This window comes from Heteronotia binoei, chromosome 21 (assembly GCF_032191835.1).
Source record: "Heteronotia binoei isolate CCM8104 ecotype False Entrance Well chromosome 21, APGP_CSIRO_Hbin_v1, whole genome shotgun sequence".
Taxonomy (NCBI): Eukaryota; Metazoa; Chordata; class Lepidosauria; order Squamata; family Gekkonidae; genus Heteronotia; species Heteronotia binoei.
In genome coordinates, this window is record NC_083243.1 from 192,885,766 (window position 1) to 192,912,831 (window position 27,066).

Genomic DNA, 27,066 nt, shown 5'->3' on the forward strand with positions numbered 1-27,066 from the left:
AAGTTTTCCCAGACCCCTCAATACAATTCACAAGAGAATGCTTGCAGGCAGCTTCCCAACTCCCCCAAAGACATTAGATGTGATACAATATGGAATAAACTGAGATAAAAGAAAAGCATGGCAGAAGACATAACATACATGGCATGGATTCTGACATCCTGCCTCCCCCCCCCCCCGCCCCCGCCCCGGTCACCCTTCACCTGGTTTGCCTGGGTATTGTTGATGAAATTTACATATTAGTCTTAGCGTTCACATCTGAAGCTTTAAACCATTAAATATGCCCTTGTCAGAAATGCTTCCATTGGATTGGATAATATAGGACCCCCCACTTCAGCTTGGAGACCAGGATTTGCTTAACTTCATGATGAGACTGTTGGGGCCAACTCGCCCGCTAGGCAAACTGGGCAGTTGCCTAGGGCTCCGAGAGGCGGGGGCAGCAAATTGGGCTCTGCTCCCCGTGCCCCAGGCAAGCACTTAGTTTGCTTTCCTCCCCCACTGCTGCTGTGGCCGCTGCTAGCCCCCTCCAGCCTGCCACCGCCACCCCCCACCACCGCCGTGGTGCTCCGCTCATTCGCTCCCTTCCCCCCGCTCACAACTAAAACTAAGCTCTTCTGGCTTTGTAGCCCACACCTGTGTTTTTTGTTAAGAGACTCTTAAGAAAACATGCAGGCGCGGGCTGCAAAGCGGAAGGCTTAGTTTCAGTTGCAGCAAGTGGGGGGAAGGGGGCGAGTGAGTGGAGCACTGCAGCGGAGAGGCAGGTGAGTGGGTGGCGGGTGGTGGCGGGGGGCCACCTGCCTAGGGCGCTATTCATCCTAGAGCTGCCCCTGGAGACTGCCCATCCACCATTATGGGTGGAGGGGTGGCTGGGTTGGGAATCCATTTATCTCGTCCTGGGTCCTTCTTGAGGAGGCTAAAGTTAAACACAGGATGCAAATGATGTAAGTTCTTAAACAGGTTTCAACAGTCACATCATTAATCAATCATGTCACTGTAAATGGTCCCAAGTATTTCTTCTCTAGTTTTATGCTTGGTACCTCTCATGTTCTTTGTAGAAAAATACAGAGTTACCTGGTTTAATGTTGCATTTTTTTTGTTATCCAATTTAGCTTTAGTTTAAGTCTCTTTCACCACTGCCCGTTGCAACACCAATTTATTCCACCAGTCATGTACGTTCCCCCCACCACCACCACTTGGGGGGGGGGAGGCTTTCCCCTATCCCTAGTAACAGTTTACCTTCAAAGCCTTGCACTACTTTGAAAGGGGAGCCCCCCCCCCGAACCATGGAGGCTCTTGTTATAACAATACTTTGCATATGGCAGGAAATCTACCCAGTCATATTATTCAATATTGGATTGGTCCTTTCGGTCTGGCCATTTGTCTCTGGATGAGAAGTCGAACTGAGACCCTATTCAGTGCCCATTAGTTTTAGCAGCTCCCTCCAAAACTTTGCTCCAAACTAAGAACCTTTGTCAGAAATTATCATGTTAGAGAAAGAATGTAGATGTATTATGTATATCATCCAATATTTTCTTGCTTCTTCTTTAGATTTCCCAGCTAACAGCTGGGACAAGAAGTCCAACTCTTCATCTTCAACCATGACCACATATGATACAAAGATTTTCGAAACCAATGATTCTTAAAATAGGAGTGGCTTTCAAGTCTTTGATACCACAAATATGTGTGCCATTCCATAGTCAAATCATGTCCTTCTAGTAGCATTTGTCTCTTGTCATTCAAAAGTATCCAATCTCTTACCCATAAAAGTATAGATGCTTTGTAGTTTAGCTGCCAATCTGGTAGACCCATGGCTGCTCTTAATTTAGAGTCCTGCAATGTCTTTAGTTTGATTCTAGGTTTTTTACCTTGCCAAACATATTTAGCGACCATCCTGTTCAATTCTTGAAAAAATCCACTATTTAAAATATTGGAATAGTTTGAAATAGAAATAATAATCTTGGTAAAATATTCATCTTTATTAGGGCTATTCTTCCCATTAAAGATAAATTTAAATCATGCCATTTTTCCAAGTCTTTTTTAATTTCTTTAAGTAGTTTATCATAGGTATTTTATCATAGTTATCATAAGTAATTTATCATAGTTGTCTGCTTTTAGGTTACTGGATCTATTTGAAATAACCACACCTAAATATTTGTTTTTTTTTCCATAAAGAAATCCTGATTTCTGCTGGAAGGATTGAACTTGTTCCGTCGTCATATTTTTTGTCAAAAAATTTTTGTAATAATTAATCTTTAAACCTGCCTGATGACCAAATTGTTTGATCTTGTTTATAAGGCAATCAATTGAGTTTATAAGGCAATCAATTGTTTATGTTGTTTTATGATTCATGGGATTCCCATGTCTGTCAGCCGCCCTGAGCCCGCCCCGGCGGGGAGGGCGGGATATAAAAATAAAATATTATTATTATTATTATTATTATTCTAATATAAAAACTAAGTCATCAGCAAAAGCTCTCAGTTTATAGTGTTCATCTTTTATCACAGCTCCCTTTATGTTTGGATCTTCCCTTATTTGGTTATTCAACATCTCCAAAGATAAAATGAAAAGTAAAGGTGACAATGGACAGCCTTGTCTTGTACCTTTTTGAATTTTAATAACATCAGTTAATTCGCCATTCACTGTCACCCTTGCATTTTGTGAAGAGTATATTGCTTCTACTACTCTCAAAAAGTTTTCACCACACTCCATGCCTTTCAGTTGTTGTAACATAAAGTGCCAATGAACATTATCAAATGCTTTCTCAGCACCTAGACAAATTAAGGCCAATTTCTTCTCTGGATGCTTCTCATAATATTCCAAAATATTACAAATTGTTCTGACATTATCTTTCAAATGTCTTTTAGGAAGAAATGGTCATAGTGTATTATAGATTGTAAAACTTTCTTCAGACGTTGTGCCAATATTGCAGCAAAAATTTTATAATCCACATTTAAAAGAGAAATTGGTCGATAATTTTTAATATCTTTCAAATCGTTATTTTCTTTTGGGATCAAAGATATTGTGGCTTCTTGCCATGGAGCTGGTATTTGACCTTCATCTTGAATCTTTTCAACGAGACGTCTGAATGGTAAAAGCAGAGAATCTTCATAAGCTTTATAAAATTCTGCAGGTAAACCATCTGGTCCAGGAGTTTTGCCATTCTTTTGAGATGTCATTGGCTCTCCAAGTTCCCTTATTGTTATTGGCTCATTTAAAAATTTTTGTTGCTCCTCTGTGAATTTGTTAAGGTTATTTTGATTAATATATTATTTTAACTCTGTCTTCTGAACTTGCATCTCTCCATATAATTTTTTATAAAACTGCTCCACAATTTGCCATATTTTTTGTTTTTGATTTTTCTCTTTATTGTTCTCATCTTTCAATGTCATGATTATTCTTTTGGCCTTCTCTTTTCTCATCCTATACACCAACCACCTTCCAGGCTTATTAACATGCTCAAAAAAGTTTCGTCTAGCATACCTTAGTTTGATTTCCATCTCTTTCATAAGAATTAAATTCAGTTTATGTTGCATTTGTTTCACCTTTTTTTTGAAATTCAGATTTTGTTGGTTGTTCTTTAAGATTCTTTTCAGCTTCTCCGGCTTGCAATATTAAATTTTGAAAATTTTCAGTTCTCTCTTTCTTTTTCTTGCTACTATATTTAATTGCAAGACCCCTATAGTAAGCTTTAGCAGTGTCCCAAACTACTTGCATTTTTACTTGTGCTATATAGTCTGTTTGAAAAAGTGTTCCAATTCTGCCTTGGATTCTTTAAGAAAGTCTTTATCTTTCAAAATTGAAATATTTAAATTCCAAATTTTTCTCTTCCATAAACCTTTTAGTTTTATCATTACAGGACTGTGATCTGAGATAACCCTTGTTTGAATTTCTACCTCAGTTAGATCTTTAATCAAACTTGCCGAAAGCCAACACATATCAATTCTTGACCAGGTTTGATGACTAGAAGAATAATAAGTAAAATCTTTAGATTTGGGATATCTTGTTCTCCATACATCTACCAGATCCATTTCTTCTGCTAATTTCCAAAAACTTGCTGGTAACTGAAGATCTTTACTTTTCATCTGTTTGTGCATTTTTTATCCAGTTGTCTATCCGTAACTGCATTAAAGTCTCCTATTAAACAACATTCTGCATATTCCAAATTTGATAATTAAGACGCAGGTCTTGAAAAAATTTCTCCTGGTGATCATTTGGGACATAAATATTTGCAAGTAAAAATTTTTTATTGTCCACTTTGATTTCCACCAATAAAATTCTTCCATCTTCAGAGGTGAATTGCAATTGCGGGTTAAATTTATCTTTAATATATGTTGCCACACCCCGTTTTTTCTTGTACTTGTCTGTTGCTGTAAATAAATTGCCCAATATTTTATTTTTCAAAAAATGTTGGTCTTTCGTTAAAATATGAGTTTCTTATAAACAAATTATATCCATTTCCAATTTTACCAAATATCTAAATGTCTTCCTCCTTGAAACAGGAGAATTAAGTCCATTCACATTAATTGAAACTATTGAAGCCATTATGGATTCGGATTATCATTATCCTTCTTATCCTTTTTGAGGTGTTGCCTTGTATGGTATCTCCATGATTCATTTGAGTTTTCTTCCCCAGAGCCTTCTCCCTCTTCCTCCTTTTTTTACCTTCTCTCTCTTTCAATCTTTCCAAAAAGTTCTGCGTTTTAAAAATGGAATTAATCCTGTATCTCTTCTCCTGATATGTAAAAAGAAGTTCCTCTGGCATTAGCCACATGTAAGGTATTTTTCTTCTTCTCAAAAAATCTGTTAAGTCTTGGTATTCTCTCCTTTTTTGTCTCCCAGGCCAGGGAACCTCTCTCAAGATTTTTATCATGTTTCCAGCTATCATCATCGGTCTATCTCTTACTTGTTTTAAAATATCATCTTTGGTCCTCTCTCTTGTGAATCTCAAATGAACTTCACTAGGCAGTTTGTTTCGTCTTGTATAACTCGAAGGTACCCGTCTAACTTGGTCAAATTCTTCTTCCATCCTCTCAGGAGTCACCTGCAAAATTTCAGTCAAGGCTTCACTTAGAATTTTCTGTAAATCTTCATTTTTCTCTTCTGGTATGTTCTGGAACCTCAACATATATGCAGCTCTATCTACTTCCAGTTGTAAGAGTCTAGAGTCTTGTAAACTCTGTGTTTTTTCACCTTCCTAAAATCACTTAGCAAATAAAATGGCAGATAGTAAATAAAACCAATTACACTGCAAGATAAACGTTATCAGACCAGCTCCTACTACAGTGCCCTCATTACAGAAGGGGATGAAAACAGCTATTCAGCTATTCTTCCAATACTAATTATCTGATAACATTTCTAATAACTAACAATATTCATGGTTACCACTTTTTGATTTTAAATCAAATCTGAATACAGAGCTTTAATACTTCCACTGAAATAGCTATTTCTCTCCTCAGACACCTGCTTCATACTAGTTCCTTATATGTTCTGATTCCTATTCTTCTGGTGCTTTCTCAGGAGAGTTAAATTGACTTTTAAAGTGCCTTATCCAGTTTTCCTCCCATTCGGTAAACTTCTCTAAAACTTTATTCGAATTAATCTGTTCCCTCTTCCTTATATAGGGGCTTTCAGGACTATGCTGTTGCTCAAGAACCATAGGTGTCTTTTCCAGGAACTGTGTCAACTTCTTAGCCTCCAGATTGTTTTGTTGCTGCTCATCCATCATTGAAGATATTTCAGGGGCCATCAAACTTTGGTCAAGTCGCTCCTTCTTCTCCTCTTCCATGCCTATTTTTTCCTCCTCCTGTGCTGTGTCCTCTGCCATTCTCTGCACATCTGAGGCTCTAGCAGGTCTGCTTGGAGAGATTACCAGTTTGGAAGAATGGGATGGGTTTGAGGAGATCTTTATCTGTAAAAACTCAATGAGCTGCAATTCCATAAGAGGCAAGGCATCTTTGCATTCTCAACAGCATCATGGGAATTGTTGGACAGGCAAAAGTTAAATGCAATCTGTATTCTCTGAAATTGTTAGGCAATATATCAGCTTTTATAAAATCAATGTGCTGTATCTCAGTTCTAAAATCTGACTCGGGGAATAAAGAACGTCACACTTATTTCTCCATTGGTCAGGATTTATGCAATTGCTGAAGATGGGCAACACCAGCTGATTTGTTTGGAGCCGCAGATAAGGATTTGTATTTAGATTCTCCTGTGTCCCATCTACTCCTCATTGGCAAAATAATAATGTCTGGCCCTTTAAATCTCTTAACTAAAAGAGACACTTGGAAACTTTGGGAGTTTCACTTGTATGAGGATACTTGTTTGTTTTTTCATTGAAGACCTTTATCATGTTCCCAAATATATCAAGCTTATTAAGGATGTCATTTAGTTTTTGAAAAATAGCTGTTAGTGTGGGGGGTAGAGCGTCACATCAAGATGGCGGTCACATTTTTAATTCATTCTGATCCTTCAGCCTCTCTAAAGCAATTAAACTCACCTCAAACCACCAGCACCCTTCCTGAGATAGGTAACAATGTTGCTGGGAAAACAAGGAACAACACAAAACCAACAGAAATGATAACATCTTACTTTTCTTTGAGTGGTACATCAAAATCCCCAAACTCTCAGTCCTCCCAAGAGCTTATCATGGCACCAGATCCTAAATCACCCCATCCTATATCAGATGATCTAGACTCTCCTTTGTGCCACCACGATTTATGTGATCTAAAAGAAGACATGTGTTGCTACTTTAAAAATACCTTTGATGATCTTTTTTGTACTGTTAACTCTAAATTGGATTCTCTTGCTTTGGATCTAAAGGAAAGTTCTAAGTTGCTAAAACAGCGACAGAATTAATTTATATTGCTCAGGATGACATTAAAGCTTTGCAAACCTCAGAAAAAACATATGAAATTTGCCAAATATAATTTGCCAAATATGCATTTACACCAATGGAAATATAGCCCAGATTAATAATGTTTGTAAAATAAAAATGCAACAGTCACTTGTGACTTCCACCCTGGCTTCAGTTTCATAAAGCAAAAAGAATTTCATGCCTTTGCTCTATCCCAACACACAACTTTAAGGATAAACAGGACAATTATCCAGTATTTCTACAAAAACTGAAGCTGAGCAGTTACAGGAGCTTATAACATCAATGGTTAGTAAGCTTTCTGACAACACCTCATTAATTTATATTGCTCAGGAGGGACAGTGGCTCAGTGGTAGAGCATCTGCTTGATAAGCAGAAGGTCCCAGGTTCAATCCCTGGCATCTCCAACTAAAAAGGGTCCAGGCAAATAGGTGTGAAAAACCTCCGCTTGAGACCCTGGAGAGCCGCTGCCAGTCTGAGAAGACAATACTGACTTTGATGGACCGAGGGTCTGATTCAGTAGAAGGCAGCTTCATATGTTAGGGGAGGGATGGTGGCTCAGTGGTAGAGCATCTGCTTGGGAAGCAGAAGGTCTCAGGTTCAATCCCTGGCATCTCCAAAAAAGGGTCCAGGCAAATAGGTGTGAAAAACCTCAGCTTGAGACCCTGGAGAGCCGCTGCCAGTCTGAGTAGACAATACTGACTTTGATGGACCGAGGGTCTGATTCAGTATAAGGCAGCTTCATATGTTCATGTACTATATGTTCATGTAGGATGACATTAAAGCTTTGCAAACCTCAGAAAAATATATGCAATTTGCCAAATATAATTTGCCGAATATGCCCCATTGTTCAGTGTAGGGAGTGGCACATTCTATCTTCCAGGGCATTTTTTGAGCAGGAACGCATAGGAACGCCATTCCAGCTGGTTTGGCATCAGTGAGTGTGGCCTAATATGCAAATGAGTTCCTACTGGACTTTTTCTACAACAAAGCTCTGTGTGAAATAATGGTGATGCCAAGGGGTGTGGCCTAATATGCAAATGAGTTCCTGCTGGGCTTTTTCTACCAAAAAAGCCCTGCTATCTTCTCAGGCGCAACAGAAATTTGGCATAAGATCCATGAGCAGAAGCAAAAAAAAAAAAAAGGCCAACACCATACTGGAAAGTATTAGGAAGGGAACTGAAAACAAATCAACCAGTATCATAATGTCCCTGTATAAATCGATGGTGCAACCTCATTTGGAATACTGTGTACAATTCTGGTCACTGCACCTGTCATGATTCTGGGCCTAGTGAGGCCTGCAGGCTCCAGGGAAGCCTGCTTAGGAGAACTGGGAAGAGCCTACATTTCCCAGGATCCTCTCTATCCCTCTGATTGGGTAGCAAGGGTTTTGGAGGGAAACTGGCCCAGAGAGGGGTGGGGCCTGGGAGGAGAGATAAAAGGACCAAGCCCAGGAAGGGGGTATTCTTTTCCTAGGAGGCAGAGTTGAGCTGCTGCTAGGAAGAGACCTTTGCCCTTAGAGGAAGGGTGAGTAGGCTAGGTCTGACTGAGACAGTAAATTCAGACATGTTAGGGCATTTGTTTATTTCCCCCTTTGCCCCTTTTACTGTTTTATGCACCTTGTTTGTTATATTGCACTGAGCTTTTAAATAAACCTTTTTGTTGTTGTTCACTCTGCCTGGTCCTCACACCTATTACTTGGCCTAAGCTAAGGGAGGCCTGGAAGGCCTTGGGAGGGTATTCAGGGCCTTCTCAAGGGAGACCCTTAACCCAGAGTGGTGGCAGGAATTGGTAAGACCTTCCTGAGTCATGACAGCACCTCAAAAAAGATATTATAGCATAGGAAAAAGTGCAGAACAGGGCAACTAGAATGATTAAAGGGTTGGAACACTTTCCCTATGAAGAAAGGTTAAAACGCTTGGGGCTCTTTAGCTTGGAGAAACGTCGACTGCAGGGTGACATGATACAGGTTTACAAGATTATGCATGGGAAAGAGAAGGTAGAGAAAGAAGTACTTTTCTCCCTTCTCACAATACTCGTGGGCATTCAATTAAATTACTGAGCAGTCAGGGTAGAACCGATAACAGGAAGTACTTCTTCACCCAAAGGGTGATTAACATGTGGAATTCACTGCCACAGGAGGTGGCAGCGGCTTCAAGCATAGATAGCTTCAAGTGGGGAATGGATAAGCATATGGAGCAGAGATCCATCAGTGGCTATTAGCCATAGCTTACTGTTGGAACTCTCTGTCTGGGGCAGTGATGCTCTGTATTCTTGTGCTTTGCAGGGGCATAGTGGAAAGGCTTCTAGCCCCACTGGTGGACCTCCTGATGGCACTTGGGTTTTTTGGCCCCTGTGTGACACAAAGTGTTCGACTGGATGGGCCATTGGCGTGATCCAACATGGCTTCTCTTATGTTCTTACCAAAAAGCCATCAGTGAGAAGCAAAAAGAAACCATCTCAATCAAAGAGAATCAGCTGTGCAATAAATGTTTGTTCGTATCATAGAATTATAGAATTATAGAGTTGGAAGGGACCTTCAACTCTATGATTCTATAATAGACCTCCAGGGTCATCTAGTCCCATCCCCTGCACAATGCAGGAAACTCACAACACTTCCCCCTAAATTCACAGGATCTTCATTGCTGTCAGATGGCCATCTAGCCTCTGTTTAAAAACCTCCAAGGAAGGAGAGCCCACCACCTCCCGAGGAAGCCTGTTCCACTGAGGAATCGCTCTAAGTGTCAGGAAGTTCTTCCTAATGCTGAGCTGGAAACACTTTTGATTTAATTTTAATCCATTGGTTCTGGTCCTGACTTCTGGGGCCACAGAAAACAATTCCACACTGTCCTCTATATGACAGCCCTTCAAGTACTTGAAGATGGTGATCATATCACCTCTCAGCTGCCTCCTCTCCAGGCTAAACATCCCTGGATCCCAGCTCCTTCGACCTTTCCTCATAGACTTGGTCTCCAGACCCCTCACCATCTTTGTCGTCCTCCTCTGGACCCGTTCCAGCTTGTCTATATCCTTCTTAAAATGTGGTGCCCAAAACTGAACAAAATCCTCCAGGTGAGGTCTTACCAGAGCAGAGTAAAGCGATACCATCACATCACGTGATCTGGACACTATACTTCTGTTGATACAGCCCAAAATTGCATTTGCCTTTTTAGCCACCGCTCACTGTTAGCCACAGTTGACTCATGTTCAGAGTATGATCTACTAAGACCCCTAGATCCTTTTTGCACATACTACTGCTAAGACAAGTCTCCCCCATCCTATAACCATGCATTGGATTTTTCCTACCTAAATGCAGAACTTTACATTTATCCCTGTTAAAATTCATTTTAGCCCAGTTTTCCAGCCTGTCAAGGTCATCCTGTATCCTGTTTCTGTCTTCTTCTGTGTTTGCAACCCCTCCCAATTTAGTATCATCTGCAAATTTAATAAGCATTCCCTCTATTCCTTCATCCAAATAATTTATAAAGATGTTGAACAAAACAGGTCCCAGGACAGATCCTTGAGGCACTCCACTTGTCACTCCTCTCCAAGAGGATGAGGAACCATTCACAAGCACTCTTTGGGTGCGATCTGTCAACCAGTTAGAGATCCACCTAATGGTAACAGGATCCAAACCACATTTTACCAATTTGTCAACAAGGACAGTATGTGGAACCTTATCAAAAGCCTTACTGAAATCAAGATAAACGATGTCTACAGCATTCCCCTGATCCAGCAAGGTAGTCACTTTCTCAAAAAAAGAGATCAGGTTAGTCTGAAATGACTTGTTCTTGAGAAACTCATGCTGGCTCTTAGTAATCACATCCATTCTTTCTAAATGTCCCAGGACTGACTGTTTGATGATTTGTTCTAAAACTTTCCCAGGTATAGACGTCAAGCTGATGGGTCGGTAGTTACCCGAATCGTCTTTTTTCCCCTTCTTGAAGATGGGGACAACATTTGCCTGCCTCCAGTCTTCTGGCACCTCTCCTGTTCTCCAAGAATTCTCAAAAATAATAGCCAGAGGCTCAGAAATTACATCTGCAAGCTCTTTTAGAACCCTTGGATGCAGTTCATCTGGCCCTGAGGACTAACAGTGCAATCCTAAGGAGAGTTACTCTGTTCTAAGCCCATTGAAATGAATAGGCTTAGACTGGAGTAACTCTCTTTAGGATTGCACTGTTAGTTTCATTTAAAGAAACTAGGTGTTTATGTACTTCCCTATGTTGATCCTAGGTTGAAACTTCATACCCTCCCTATATGTTCTGTTTTTGCCATGTTGAGCACCGTTTCCCTCAGAAGAGAAGACTGAGGAAAAGTAGGAATTGAGCAGTTCCACCCTCTCTTCATTACCTGTTATAATTTCACTTTCTTGCCCTCGCAATGGGCTTACCATGTCCTTGCTCTTTTTCTTACTCTGAACATAAGAAAAGAACCCTTGTTTGTTGTTTTTAGCATCTTTGGCCAGCCTAAGTTCATACTGAGCTTTAGCTTTCCTAACTTTTTCTCTACAAGCACTGGTGATTTGTTTATATTCATCCTTGGTTATGAGGCCCTCCTTCCAATTCCTAAAGGAGTCTTTTTTATTTTGCAAGTCTTTAGAGAGCTGTTTATGGAGCCAACTTGGCTTCTTTAGGTTTTTTCCATTTTTTCTTCACATAGGAATCGTCTGTCATTGCGCTTTCAGTATTTCGCTTTTAAGAAACTCCCATCACTTCTGAACCCCCTTCCTCCTAAGTATTTCTGACCATGGGACTTTACCCAGCATAGTTCTAAGTTTATCAAAGTTTGCCTTTCTGAAGTCCAACCTATAAGTCTGACTACGTATAGCTTTTCCCTTCCCTAAGACTGTAAATTCCAAAATCACATGGCCACTACTGCCCAGGGTGCCCACTATTTCCACTTCTTCAATCAATTCTTCCTTGTTGGTGAGAATCAAATCCAAGATAGGAGATCCCCTTGTTTCCTTCCTCACTTTCTGGAAAAGGAAGTTGTCAGCAAGACAAGTCAGGAATCTATTTGACTTTTCATTTTTAGCAGAGTTGGACTTCCAACAGATGTCCGGGTAATTGAAATCTCCCATGATCACTGTATCCCTTCTCCTGGAGAACTTTGCAGTCTGTTGTAGGAGTATCTCATCCACGTCCTCTGCCTGACTTGGTGGTCTATAGTAGACCCACAAAATAATATCACTGTTATTTCTTACTCCTTTTATTTTTACCCAAAGACTCTCAACTGAGCTGCCATGCTCAGATTCACATATTTCCTCACAGGTATATACCTCCTTCACATATACTGCTATGCCTCCACCCTTTCTCATTTGCCTGTCCCTTTTAAATAAGTTGTACCCCTGAATCCTAATATTCCAGTTGTGAGTGTCATCCCACCAAGTTTCAGTAAGGCCTATTATGTCATAGTCTCCTTCCTTTATTAGGACTTCCTAATGTAGTTCCTGGCATACAACAAGCTCCATTTTCTCAACCACGGGTGCAACAGACGCCTTCTTTTGTGATATGTTTATGGAGTTCTCTGGTTGCCACGACTTGTCTTCTTACTAACACTGAAAACACATCTTTATTGACAATATTATATTGATTCCTACCTGTTTGAGACTTGCTGAATGGTCACAATATAATCAAACCCAACAATCTAAAATACTGCATCAAACCGAGAGTACTTCATAACCATATAACATATCTAATCCAGCAGAAGTTGTATGCAAAATGGCAGAAGTGAATAAAGCATTTCTGTCACCACTTTATATATAGTTAGCAGATTTGACCAAGATCAGGGAGAAAATGTCTGACAATACTGAGAGTTCATATGGCAAGAATTAGGCGTGTGGTTGCCCTACAAACCAGTCACCACCCAATCCTCTCAATGGCAACATATTGGCTGGTTTTCATGTCATTCTGGTATCTTTGATCCTATGGGTGTGCTAAATGTATGGTGTACTGGAGTTCTTCTAACCTTTTTTTAATTGACTTTAAACTGCAGGTAAAACTCTCAGTCCATTCAGTGTCTTCATTTGTTAGGATTATTTTGTAATGGAAGCCATTATCAAAGACTTACTGATTCTCATATATGTGAAATGTCCCACACCACCATCCCACCCACCACCCACCCCCATTTGGAGCCATTAATCCAGAAAGGACGTACATGATCAATCAGCCACACTAATGTATGGCATTAAGGCAGATGCCCTTCAGCAGACAATTTTATGGGAATAATGATAGAAACACAACATATCACTTATCTGTGACATCTGCTATATGGTGGCAAGTTGTGAATTTGGTGATGTTCCCTTACTAAACTATTTAGGTTCCGCCCCCCCCAGTCCCTTAGAGCCAAAAAACATGTGTTGTAGTTTAGTTTCACTTTCCTCTGCTGGGTGCTGGCTGTTAGTCTTTGTTCAAGCAGAGGTCAGGAAAAGCCCTGTTTTTGTTCCAATAAAACTTTCAATCCTTCTGGCACAGTGTGCTTCTGGAATTATTACAATATAGGGTTGCCATCCCCAATTGGGGGCTTGGGATCCCCCAGTTTGGAGGCAATTCCCATAGAATATAAAGGAGAACTGATCTGTGGGTATCTGGGGCTCGGGGGGGGGAGTTGTTTTTGAAGTAGAGGCACCAAACTTTCAGCATAGCATCTGGTGCCTCTCCTTAAAATATCTGCCAAGTTTCAAAAAGTTTGGACCTGGGGGTCCAATTCTATGAGCTCCAAAAGAAGGTCCCCCTATCCATTATTTCCAAATGGATGGAAGGCATTTAAAAGTGATTGCCAGACCTCCCTTCCAAGTTCAGTCGTGCTTGACACACTCTTGCTTCCAGCTCTACCCTCAAAATCCCCAGATATTTCTTGAGTCGCACCTGACAACCAAGTTGCAACTAGGGTTGCCAAGTCCAATTGAAGAAATACCTGGGAACTTTGGGGGTGGAGCCAGGAGACTTTGGGGGTGGAGCCAGGAGATGTTAGGGGTGGAGCCAAGATCAAGGCTGTGACAAGCGCCGCAGCCGCAGGTTCCCGCGCCGCAGCCGCCGCCTGAGGAGGAAGCTGTCCCTTCCTCCTCCTCCCGCTCGTCCTCCCCACCCCTCGGCCCTGCCTGAGGCTGGAAGCCTGGGTGAAGCAGGGTGGTGGCGCGGGCATGGAGAGCGGGGCCGGGGGCTCGGGGCCTCCTCCTCGGCCTCTGGCGCTGCCGCGCTGGTGCTGGCGGGGCTGTGCTGTGCTGCCAACGCCGGAGGCCGAGGTGCTGCTTCCGGCGCTGCCGCGCTGGTGCTGGCGGGGCTGTGCTGGCGGGGCTGTGCTGCCAACGCCGCCAGCCAGCGAGGCCCTCGGCCGACAGCTCCTCCGCCACCGCCGCCTCCTCCTGCTGCTGGGCGCTGGCGGGCCCGCCGCCTGCGACCTCACTGGGCGGGAAGGGGGCAGCAGCGGTGCGGCGGCCTCGCACGCTGCGGGACGGGGCGGCTCGCCATTTCCCCCCTCTTCCATTTTTGGGGGGAGCGGGGGAAGAGGGGAGAGATCCTGGGGTCCCCCGCCAGGGTGGGAGGGTTGGGACCCCTAGTTGCAACATCTATTGCCTGAGTATGACTTAGGACTCCTTCAGAAATAGTGTTGTGGGAGCCACAGCAGCATGCCTCTTTTCCCCACAAGCTGGCTCCTTCTAACATTGTATTTGCTGTATGAGAGACACCGCAGTGCATAGCCTTTCTGGAGCAGTCAAAGGAAATGTGAAAGGCGCCAGGCCTTGCTGGAGGAACTCGCATTGTGGCTTTACTATGTAGGGTTCCCAATCCCCAGGTGGGGGCAGGGGATCCCCCCATTTGGAGACCCTCCCCCCCGCTTCAGGGTCATCAGAACGCAGGGGGAGGGGAGAGCAATGTCTGCTGGGAACTTTATTATTCCCTATAGAGATTTATTCCCATAGAAAATCATGGAGAATTGATCTGCAGGTATCTGGGGCTCTGAGGGGGGCTGTTTTGGGGGGTAGAGGCACCAGATTTTCAGTATAGCATCTAGTGCTTCTCCCCAAAATGCCCCCCAAGTTTCAGAAAGTTTGGACCAGGGGGTCCAATTCTATGAGCCCCAAAAGAAGGTGCCCCTATCCTTCATTATTTCCTATGGAAGGAAGGAATTGAAAAAGGTCCCTTTAAATGTGAGGGCTAGAACTCCTTTTGGAGTTCAATTATGCTTGTCACAGCCTTGATCTTGGCTCCACCCCCAAAGTCTCCTGGCTCCACCCCCAAAGTCTCCTGGCTCCACCCCCAAAGTCCCCAGATATTTCTTGAATTGGACTTGGCAACCCTATTACTATGCCAGTGCTGCTGCTGTCCCCAGGAAGGAATATCGTGTTGGCATGGTGGGCTCTTCCAAATGGCTGAAGATTTCCTGACATTAGCTTCATAGCACAGAGAAGAGCCCTGATGCAACAGCTCTAGGGTGCAAAGGCAAAGAGTTCTTAGACATTATTGCAGAAAGGAGGGAGAGGAGGAAAGTGTGTGTGTGTTCTGCTTAGAGATTCAAAACAGCGTAATAGCCAAATTCAGGCTGAGTAAACAAGAAGGAACTGAACCACAGTTTACCATTCATACTGCAGTAAGAAAGCACTGAAATGGATCATGAAATGAAAAAGGAGACTTACATTATAGGCTTTGACTATGAGCTGAATAATATTCCTGGAGTCTTGGTATAAAATCTCTACTGTTGTTCCAGGGATTAAGGCTGTAAGGTTCTTAAAAAAAATATATAGACATAGAGAAGGCACATTACTGAATCAAATAAATAATCTGCCCTGAGATCATCATCATCATAACTAATCAGTGGTTATGAAAACAGGGACCGTCAGAATCCTTTTCCCAGAATAAGAACACAGATAAACTAAGTGAAAGGGCAGGAGGAAACTCTTTGAAATAATGGTGTTTGAGGCCTTGCAGTAACACCGTACTTTTTTAAGTAATAAAATTAAGTAATGGCAGGTTGGGCTGAATACACTTCAGGCTGACAGTGTTCCCAAGATAAGATTAAATTCACAGCTATTTCTGGTTCCCTTGTGATCACTAACATTTATCTGTTTACTTTAAGAAGCCTACTGCTTTTCAGTGAAACTGCACTCTGAAATTAACTAGAGATGAATTAGGATAGGAAATGGGAAAGAAGCAGTTAAGTTGCACAAAAGAGTCTCATGGCTTTAAAGCACAATTATATATTTTTTTGTTTTTATTTTGAGCTGCTCCTTTTTCCCAATCACCAGCCTAGTAGCACTTTGCTGAAGAAGGAAAGGGAAAAGGACCCCTTTTTCACCACCCAGCAGAAACTGTTCTCCTCTGCTCCTTCCCTAGGACTTACCTTGTAAAGAACATAGTGACTTTTTGTGACTGCAAAAATTAGGTGGATATTGTTCTCAGCTAGTTTCTCTCCAAGAAGTGCAAGAGAAGGATAGTCCTTGGGAGAGACAAAGAAGTCAAGAAGAGGTTACAACTGTTCTAAAACTTTTTAAAGAAGTCTGCAGGTGTATACAACATATCACAAAGTATACACCACAATTAAATTAAGCACCTCCATTTTCTTAAAAGATATACCAGAAGGACTGCAATGGTATCTACTATTCATCTTTCTCTGCAATGGCTTCAATTGATAAGGGAGAGGTAGCATTCCTTAAATCAAGTTAACACAACAGAGGATTAACTCTTCAATTAGGGGGAAAGCTTGCTAAAAGTTAGCAGGTCCAGGAAATAGTCTGTAGCTCTACAAAGTAGCATGAGGTTCACTTAAGATCATCATTTGTATCCTTCATTGCTCATTGTATAGAAAATTAATTTGTTCAAAGCTTCTGACATACCAAGAGAGAAGGACCCTGATTTGTACAAACCATCTGAAACACAAATCTATCTTTAGCCGTTGTCAGGTCTTTGGTGCCCCTCCCGGTCCCCCGGCGTCGCCGTTGCCCCACCCGGGCACTCTGGGGCGTTCCCCGGAGGTCTCAGAAACAGGGGGGTGGGCACTGGGTTACTTCACCGCAGGCCCCCGTTCCCTCCTGGCTGTGCTATGGCTCCTGTCCCTCTCTCTCGCGAGGCAGCCTCTTTGCGCATCAGCCAGCTCTCCTCAGCGACCTCCTCCCTCCCCCCTTTTATGCTTCCCGACCCATCCTCCCCCCTCCCAGGACCTGCCCCTCTCTGGCTCCTCCCCCCTTCAAAGCCCCAGACGCCCAGGAGAGGTGCGTCGGGGCCGGGCTGACTGGGCGTGCCTCGGGCGTCCCAGCCCTCAGCGGCGTGCTGCAAGGGAGCGTCTCGTGCTGCGACGAGCTGAATGGCTCTCCCTCTTGCTCTCCGGCGTCTTGCCCCGGCCAGACCTCACGGACTCGAAGCCGGGCTCGCCGTCTGGGAGGCGTCGCTCGGGTGGCTGCTTTCGCCCCGTCAGTCGAGGTGAGGGGTGGGGCCTCCACAGGGGCTTGGAGAGGTGGGGGGGCTCTTGGGGCGATGCCGGGGGCTTGGAGCGGCTGGCAGGCGCCGGGGGGTCTCCTCCGCGCAGTCCCTGCCCGGGCTGGGCGGGACACACCCCCCCCCCCGTGTCCCTTGCTTCTCTGCTTCCTCCTCGAAGACCCGGGAGAGGTAGTCGGCCACGCGGTGGTCGGCCCCGGCTTGATGGTGCACTGTGAAAGAAAAGGGGAGAAGAGACATATACCAGCGAAGGACTCGGTCATTGGAGTCCTTCATCCTCGACATCCACAGCAGGGGGGCGTGGTCCACCACCAACCGGAAAGGGTTGTTGGTGAGGTAGAATTTCAATGCCTCGACGGCCCACTTGACCGCCAGGGCCTCCTTTTCTACGGTGGAGTACGCCCGCTCGGCGGGCAGGAGCTTGCGGCTGATGAATAGGACCGGGCGTTCGTCCCCAGGGCTCCCCTGGAGCAGGGCTGCCCCGATACCGGTCCCCGAAGCATCTGTGTGCAACACAAAGGGCTGGGAGAAATCCGGGTTTCTCAGCACGGGGTCTCGGGAGAGGCTCGTACGCAGTGCCTCAAACGCTGCGTCTTGGGCTGGCCCCCACTGGAGGACGTTCGGGCACGCCTTCCGCAGGCAGTCCGTCAACGGGGTGGCCACTGCCGCAAAGTTGGGGATAAATTTGCTGTAATAGCCCGCGAATCCCAAGAAGCGCCGTAGCTGCTTCTTGGTGCGCGGGCGGGGCTGCTGCTCCAGGGTGACGACCTTCTCTGGCAGGGGTCGGAGTTGGCCTTTCCCTACCAGGAACCCTAGATATTTTAGCTCCTGGAAGCCGAGGCGGCTTTTCCGCGGGTTAGCGTGGAGCCCGGCGGCCTGCAGGGCGTGGAGTACCTGGCGGAGGTGGAGCAGGTGGGCCTCCCAGGTGGGACTGCACACCACGATGTCGTCGATATAGGCCCGAGCGAAACCCTCGCATTGGGCTAGGGCCTTGTCAACCAGCCGCTGGAATGTGGCCGCAGCCCCATTCAAGCCAAAGGGCATGCGCTTGAATTGGAACAAGCCTTGTGGGGTGGCGAAAGCGGTCTTTTCTCTGTCGGCCGGGTGCATGGGCACCTGCCAATAGCCCTTGGTGAGGTCCAGGGCGGAGAGGTACCGGGCCTCCCCCAGCTGGTCGATTAGGATATCGGCCCGCGGCATCGGGTAGGCATCGAATTTGGCCAGTTTGTTCACTTCCCGATAGTCCACACAGAAGCGCACGCTGCCGTCGGGCTTTGGCACCAGGACCACCGGGCTGCGCCACTCACTCTGTGATGGTTCGATGACGTCGAGGCGCAGCATCTCCCTTACCTCCCGGGCGATCACGTCCCAGCGCTTCTGTGGGACGGGCCTCCACCGGGCGCGTGCCACCTGGCCTGCAGGGGTTACTACCCGGTGCTTGACCAGGGTGGTCAGGCCCGGCTGGTTGGAGAATACCGTCGGGCACTCGGCCAGGACCTTCTGCAGCTCCTGTCGCTGGCTGGGGGTGAGAGCGGCGTCCAACACCGGGCCTCCCCCGGCGCCCCCCGCGGTCGTCCAGGGCAGGGTTCCGTCCGGGAGCTCGCCCGGATCTTCGGCCACGAGCCCCTGCTCCGGCCGCGCCCCCCGCCGCACCCAGGCCTTTAGGCTGTTCACATGGAGGGTCTTCCTTTGGCGAGCCCGAGGCCCGCACTGGACCTCGTACGTCAGGGGACCCAGGACTCGGGTGATTTGGAAGGGTCCCCGCCACGGGTCCCCCTGGCTCTGGCCCATCGCTCCCCTGTGGACCAGGACATCGTCTCCCGCCTGGAACCCGCGGGCCCTAGCGCCCTTGTCATAACGCCTCTTCTGGACCTCCTGGGCCTGTGCGAGGTTCTCCCGGGCCTCCCGCCGCACGTCTTCTAGGCGTCCCTGCAGCTGCCTGACATACTCCTCCGGGGCCTCTTCCGGCACTGCTCTGCCTTGCACCCACTGCTCTCCGAGCAGGCCCAGGATGCCCCGGGGTTGCCGCCCGTACAGCAGCTCGAACGGGGAATACCCCAGGGATGCCTGGGGCGTCTCTCGGATGGCAAAGACCAGCGGGTCCACATAGAGGTCCCAGGCAGTGGGGTGGTCATATGCTGTCTTCCTCAGCATGGCCTTCAGGGTCTGGTTCATCCGCTCCACCAGCCCGTCAGTCTGGGGGTGGTGGACGGAGGTGAAGAGCTGCTTGATGTGCAGCGCCTGGCACACCTGCCGCATGAAGCTCGCCGTGAAGGGTGTGCCTCGGTCTGTATCTCCCGGGGCAACCCCACATGTGCGAAATAGTGCATCAAGGCCCTGGCCATGCCCGCGCTCTTCATGGTGGGCAGGGGGATAGCCTCCGGGTACCGGGTGGCGTAGTCCATGAGGACCAGGATGTAGCGGGCCCCACGAGGGGTGCGGGGTAGGGGCCCGACAAAGTCCATAGCCACTCGTTCGAACGGGACCCCCACTATGGGCAAGGGGGCTAGGGGGGCTTGCGGCTCGGCCCTAGACACGAGGCGTTGGCAGATACCGCAGGAGCGACAGTAGGCCTGGACCTCCCGGGCTACGGAAGGCCAGAAGAAGTTGGCTAGCACCCGGGTCAGAGTACTCTTCACCCCCTGGTGGCCCGCCCATTGGTGGTCGTGGGCGCCCTTCAGGACCTCGGGCCGGTACCTGTGAGGGACCAACAGCTGCTTCCCGGGGCCCAGCCGCCCTTTTACCTCTCTGAACCACACGCCCTCTTCCCGGATGATTCAAGGGAGGCGCCGGCTCCGGCGCTCGTCTACAACCACCCCGTCTCGGACTGCTTCGTGCCGCCGCAGCGCCTCCAATTCTTCGTCTTCGGCCTGAGCCTCCACGAACTGCGGGTCCGCCGGCCACGCCTCTCGGCCACCCGCCACGGGACGTTCTGCGTTGGACGGGCCCTCCCCGGGGTCGCTGTCCTCTGTCTCCCCAGCGGGGGCGGCGTCATCATAACCGGCCCTGGCAGGCTGGCCTGGTCGGCCGGGGTTGGCTGCTTCCACTACGTCGCCAAAACGCGGAGCGTCCCGCCCGAGCAGTATTGGGTAGGGCAGGCTGCTTACTTTGGCGACCGGCACGCTCCAGTAGCGGCCTAAGTATTTCAGTGGGATGGACACCACCGGGCTTCTTTTGATGTGCCCATGGACGCACCGGATGGCGGCGGTGCGGATGACAGGCAGCGGGGCGGGCACCAAGTGGGCTCGTATCATAGACAGCGAGCTGCCGTTGTCGACCATGGCCTGCAGTTGCCGCCCTCCCAAGGACACCGGGATCGTCCAGGGGGGGGCGAGCCCCCGCCTCAGCCGTCTGCCAGGACTCTTCCCAGCTCACGTCGCACTCCATCAGGGGGCACTCGCGTTTGAGATGGCCCCACTGGCCACAGGTGAAGCAGGGCCCTATGTCTCCTGCTGGACGGCGGGCCTCCGGCGGCGGGTGCCCCTCCTTCTCCCCCTCGCGGCCTCCGGGGCGTAGACCAAGTCCGGGTAGCGCCGGGCGTGCTCCGGGCCTCCACCACCCCGGCGTGGCACGGGCCGGCGGCGTCCGCGCCCGGCCCCCCCGGTCTCCGGCCCCGGGCGCCCTCCCGGGTGTCGCTCCTGGGGCGGCCCGTCCGCCGGGTGGGGGCAAGCCCTTCCCTGGCTTGCCGCCCTCTGCGCGGAAGGGCAGGCGGCGGTGGTCGGCGGCCTGAAAGTTCTCCCACAGCTCCTGGACCTCGCTGAGACGGGTTGGCTTCCAGCAGGCCACCCAACGGCGGGTACGCGGCGGCAGCACCTGCAGCAGCTGCTCCACTACCACCAGCTCCACGATGCGCCGCCCGTCGCTGGTGGTGGGGTTGAGCCACCGGGTGGCGGCATCCTTGAGGGTCGCTATTGCTGAGCGTGGTCGCGTCTCCCCCGTAGGCAGCCAGGAACGCAGCTTCTGGCGGTGGGCCTCAGGCGTGATCTCCAGGCGGTCCAGGATGGCGGCCTTGAGCGCTGTATAGTCCGCCGCCTGAGCCCGCTCCAGGGCCTTCATGGCAGCTTGGGCCTCCCCGGTCAGGTAGGGTCCCAAGATAAAGGCCCACTGCTCTCTGGGCCAATGAGCGGCCTCAGCCACTCGCTCAAACGCTTCCAGGTATGCCTCGACATCGTCCTCCGCCCCCAGCTTCGTTAGAGGGGGCCAGGGGCTCCTCCCGGCGCCGAATGGTGTTGGCCCCGCCGGCTCCAGGCGGGCGAGGAGCGCCTGGTGAAGATCCCGCACGAGGGTGGCTTGGGCCGCCGTCTGCTGCTGGGTGACCTCCCGTAGGAGCTGCGCCTGGTGGTCTGCGAGCCACTGCCCAAACTGGGCCAAATCCACGGGGGCGGGGTTAGTGTCCATGGCGGCGGTCCGCCCCACGTGTATCACGGAGTCCTCACTTGACTCGTCCGTCGACGACTCGCTGGACTCCGGCTCAATGGTTGGGGTCGCCACTCGGCTTGAGTGCCACCCGGGCGGGGCCGGAATATGGGGGCGTGGTCGTCCTAGGCTCGGGAGAGTGCCCGCATTCTCCACCACGTTGTCAGGTCTTTGGGGCCCCTCCCGGTCTCCCGGCGTCGCCGTTGCCCCACCCGGGCACTCTGGGGCGTTCCCCGGAGGTCTCAGAAACAGGGGGGTGGGCACTGGGTTACTTCACCGCAGGCCCCCGTTCCCTCCTGGCTGTGCTATGGCTCCTGTCCCTCTCTCTCGCGAGGCAGCCTCTTTGCGCATCAGCCAGCTCTCCTCAGCGACCTCCTCCCTCCCCCCTTTTATGCTTCCCGACCCATCCTCCCCCCTCCCAGGACCTGCCCCTCTCTGGCTCCTCCCCCCTTCAAAGCCCCAGACGCCCAGGAGAGGTGCGTCGGGGCCGGGCTGACTGGGCGTGCCTCGGGCGTCCCAGCCCTCAGCGGCGTGCTGCAAGGGAGCGTCTCGTGCTGCGACGAGCTGAATGGCTCTCCCTCTTGCTCTCCGGCGTCTTGCCCCGGCCAGACCTCACGGACTCGAAGCCGGGCTCGCCGTCTGGGAGGCGTCGCTCGGGTGGCTGCTTTCGCCCCGTCAGTCGAGGTGAGGGGTGGGGCCTCCACAGGGGCTTGGAGAGGTGGGGGGGCTCTTGGGGCGATGCCGGGGGCTTGGAGCGGCTGGCAGGCGCCGGGGGGTCTCCTCCGCGCAGTCCCTGCCCGGGCTGGGCGGGACAGCCATCTTAATCCCTCAGATATCACTGTAATGTACAAGCTAGTCTTATCCATATTTGCTCTGAAGTAAGCAAGTGTAAGATTGAAAATATAAGTATTTTGCTGAATAAATTAATTCTATAGATTTTAATAGAAATTAGATGTGGCGAACAAGACTGTCTAGTCTCAGCCCGCCTCAAAACCCTGTGACAAGTATTCCCATTTTACAGACCAGAAAACCAGAGGTATAACAGCTCAACCAGCACACCTTCAGTTAAGCAGTGATTTGTATCTAAGCCTTCCACACAAGCCCATAGCTACAGGTGGGCCTCTGGGAGCCCTGCCCCCAACTTCCTGTCAAGGCCCCCCAACACGTAGCCCCCGAAAGGAGAGTGAGAGGTAGTGGGAAAGGGAAATGCTGCTGGTCTGGAACAAGCTTTCTGGAACAAGCGGGAGCTGTACAAAAGAGATGGTCTCCACTTTTCCCCAGATGGAACCAAGCTGCTGGCGCTTAAAATCAAAAAGGTGGCAGAGCAGTTTTTAAACTAAATCTTGGGGGAAGGCTGACAGGAGATGAAATGTCTCTGGTTCAGGAGGACTCATCTCAAAGAGATGAAGGGTTAGCTGTTACTTTTCTACCTGGTAATGGATCAGAGTTGTCCACTGAGATGGTGACAAACAGTATGGAGTGTCTGCCAAAGTCTCGAGGCAGCAGGAGAAATGTTGCGGGCCTAGCTTGCCTGGGAAATTATAGATGTTTGTATGCAAATGCTAGAAGTGTTCGAAGTAAAATTGGGGAGTTGGAATGTTTAGTGTTGGGAGAAAACATAGACATTGTAGGAATCTCAGAAACTTGGTGGAATGAGGAGAATCAGCGGGACACGGTGATTCCTGGATATAAGTTATATCGGAAGGATAGGGAGCAAAGGGTTGGAGGTGGGGTGGCTCTGTATGTCAGAGAGGGTATACGGTCCAGTAAGACTGAGGTCAGAGAATTAGATTCCCTTCTAGAAATGTTTTGGGTTGAAATAGAGAGCCCAAAAGGAATTTAACTATGGGAGTTTGTTATCGCTCACCAAATCAAAAGATAGAGGATGATTATAATACGATGGAAGGATTAAAGATAGTGGCTAAACATAAAAACTGTGTCGTAATAGGTGATTTTAACTACCCGCAGATTGATTGGGTCAATATGTGTTCTGGCCGAGAGAAAGAGATTGAGTTTCTTGATGCTCTCAATGACTGTGCTATGGAACAGATGGTCTCAGAACATACCAGGGGTGGGGCGATCCTGGATTTGGTCCTAAGTAATGCCGAAGACTTGGTGAGAGATGTAAAAGTGATTACACCCTTGGGAGCAGTGACCATAACATTATTGATTTCACCATCTGTATAAATAGGGAGTTGCCCCAAAAGACCAGCACAACCACATTTAACTTTAAAAGGGGTAAATTCTCTGAGATGAGGAGGCATGTGAAGACGAAACTGAAAGGAAAGGTAAATACGGTCAAAACCCTTGTGGAAGCTTGGAGGCTATTTAAAACTACAATCCTAGAAACTCAGAAAAAATATATACCACGAGTTAGGAAAGGCATAAACAGGTATAAGAATAGGCCTGCCTGGTTAACAAACAAAGTAATGGAAGCTGTAAAAGGTAAGAAGGACTCCTTTAAGCGGTGCAAAGCTAGTCCAAGTGAGATTAATAAAAGGGAACACAGGCTGTGGCAAATCAAATGGAAGACTGTGATCAGGCAGGCAAAAAGGGACTATCAGGAGCATATTGCAAAAAACATAAAGACCAACAATAAAAATTTCTTCAAATATTAGAAGCAGGAAACCAGCCAGGGAGGCAGTGGGGCCCTTGGATGACCAAGGGGTAAAAGGATTACTGAAGGAGGATAGGGAAATGGCTGAAAAGCTGAATGCATTTTTTTTCCTCCGTCTTCACTGTGGAAGACGAGAAGTGTTTGCCCACTCCAGAACCACTAATTTTAGAAAGGGTGTTGAAAGACCTGAGTCAGTTGAGGTGAGAAGAGAGGAGGTCCTACAACTGATAGACGAATTAAAAATTAATAAGTCACCAGGTCCGGATGGCATACATCCAAGAGTTCTGAAAGAACTCAAAGTTGAACTTGTGGATCTTCTGACAAAAATATTCAATCTTTCAGTGATTTTTTTTTAAGAAGTCACCAAAGTTATTTTATTTGTAGGGCAATTTAACAACAACAAGGAAAAATATTGGAGGTTTGATAGAGTAAAAGAGTAAAGGTAATCTCCTGTGCAAGCACCAATCGTTTCTGACTCTGGGTGACATCGCATTATGACGTTTTCATGGCAGACTTTTTATGGGTTAGTTTGGCATTGCCTTCCCCAGTCATCTACACGGGACCACCTTTCCTCATATGTTCCCCCAGAGAGCATTAGGTTCAGGGACACAAAACTTACTATCTATCCCCAGACTAAGGGAGGCCAGACTGTGTTCCACATGGGCTGGGGTCTGCTCAGTAGCAGCACCAGAAATGTGGAATGCCCTCCCGAAGGTCATAAGGGTCCTGCGAGATCTTTCTCAATTCTGCAAGGCCTGCAAAACTGAATTATTTCAACAGGCCTTTAACACCTAAACTGGGAGAGGACTGCCACCTACACGGCTGAGGAACTATGATAATCATAGGATCACTGCCAGAAGAGAGAAGATCCTGCCTATACTGAGGTTGAATAGCACCTTAAAATGTATTTTGAATTGTTATTTTTTGTTTTTAAATTCATTTTAAATTAAATTAAAAATGTTACAATTGTGAATGTTTTTTTAATTGACTGTCAGCCACCCTGTGTCTGCTTGTGGAGAGGGTGGGATATAAGACTGAAGTAATAAATAAATTTCCTACTGAAAAGACTGGATCATGAGAGTGTGAATACAGTGAAAAAGAGGAGCGGAACCCGCTTGCACCCAGGAGAGCCCTGGCAAAACTCTCTCTCTCTCTTTCTCGGGAAAAAGCTCATTCCTTGAATAAAACTTAATTGATCTTAATGGTGATTTGTATCTCTCCCATGTGATTGAGAGAACTGGGCAAAGTAAACTCTTTCCCTCCTTTTCTTTCTCTTCCTCCCTAGGGGATGAGGAGGGGAAGGAGCCAATGGAGGGAAGAGAAGCGTGGCTCAGTAGCTCTGCTGTGCAATTGAGAGAGCATGGCAAAGCAACCTCTCGCTCTTTCCCTCCCTCCCCCTCCTCCTCCCCAAGGGAGGGGGGAGCCTCAGCCAATGGAGGGAAGAAAGGCTTTGCTCTGTAGTTCCTATGAAATTAAGAGAGTCTGGCAAAGTGAACTGTGATGCAGAAGGAAGCATGAGAGAGGGGGAAGGAATCCGAAGAGAGCCAGGATACAAGCCAAATGGAGGATGGATCTGGCCTGTGGGCTGCATGTTTGACACCTCTAATATAAACTGTCTCGAAAGGAATTAGCACCACTGTTCCCTCTAAACTGAGTGTGAACTAGTTCACAGTTTTTTAGCCTCTGGCTCACACATTTTTGTCTTAGTTCAGGAAGGATGGCCCCAGAGCAAACGAATTTATGCAGTAGCCAATTCACTTACAATTTTAATGCCAGTAGCACACAAACTTAAAGTAGAATTTTTACTCACAAGACTCCACAGCTTAGATGGAGCATGGATTAGCACATTTCCTTTTGAAGCCTTCCAACCCCTTTCCTGTTTGTTTCCATCATAAGTTTATGTTCTCTGGACTGAAAGCCACTTTGGGTCCCCACTGAGGAAGAAGGTATTAAACTAACTAACTAATGTTGTGGACCGTCTTTCTTTTCTGATATATCCAGTTCTGCACTTTGTCCTTTCAAGTTAAAAATAATGAGACAAATTAGTTTTACAAGTGCACATCAGAATTAGACAACAGCTGTTAAGCTCTCCAGCAAAAGGTGGAAAAAGAGAAGACAGCATTTTTTTTCTTACCAGCTGACCGGATGCAGTGTATTCATTGGCCTCATTCAAGTGACAGTGTCCATCATGTGGCTGCACCAATCCACCCAGCTTCCCATCAAGAGCTATGTGTGGGACATCATCTGTAGTGAAGACGAGCAAGTGAGAAGCCTCCTTCCGCCACCCAATCTCCTTCTACGTAGAAGCCAAACCAAAAAGAACTCTGTCAGTCTTCATCCATGAGTCAACAGTTTCTCCCTGCACCAGACCACTGCACCAAAATATCCTTATCAACTTTACAGAGGAAAAGCATATCATCAGGACACTTCACATTCTCCACAGAAAGCCCAAATTCAAAAAGGCTGTTGGCAGATAGCTATGAAAATCTCCGCAAATCAAAGATACTTTCTGAGTGTAAACAATCACACAGTAAAATAAAGACAGTTTATAACCAGAAGCTCCAAAGCCTGTGACTATAATGAAGGAAACAAAAACACTGACACAATGTAAACCAAGTTTATGCAGCTTCGAACAGCTTCCCCTTATTGCATAACATCAGCTATTCATATAAAGTCAAGCAGCACAGCCTGAAAGTAGTGATTGACTCACAGATCAAATTGGGAAAACTAAA

General features: G+C 47.5%; 1 protein-coding gene and 1 non-coding gene across 2 annotated transcripts in view; one reads left to right on the plus strand and one right to left on the minus strand.

Moving 5' to 3' along the window:
* The window catches only part of ITGB5 (integrin subunit beta 5), a 175,563-nt gene that overhangs the window by 84,140 nt on the left and 64,357 nt on the right, over positions 1 to 27,066 (minus strand). Inside the window, exons 5-7 of the mRNA XM_060261692.1 lie at positions 26,469 to 26,630; positions 16,211 to 16,306; positions 15,507 to 15,596 (exon numbers count right to left, since the gene is read on the minus strand). Of these exons, the coding sequence (XP_060117675.1) occupies positions 15,507 to 15,596; positions 16,211 to 16,306; positions 26,469 to 26,630 (348 nt within the window). The remainder of the gene's footprint in view (positions 1 to 15,506; positions 15,597 to 16,210; positions 16,307 to 26,468; positions 26,631 to 27,066) is intronic.
* Positions 7,205 to 7,275, plus strand: TRNAI-GAU (transfer RNA isoleucine (anticodon GAU)). The gene has a single exon. It is a non-coding gene; the product is annotated as a tRNA-Ile (tRNA).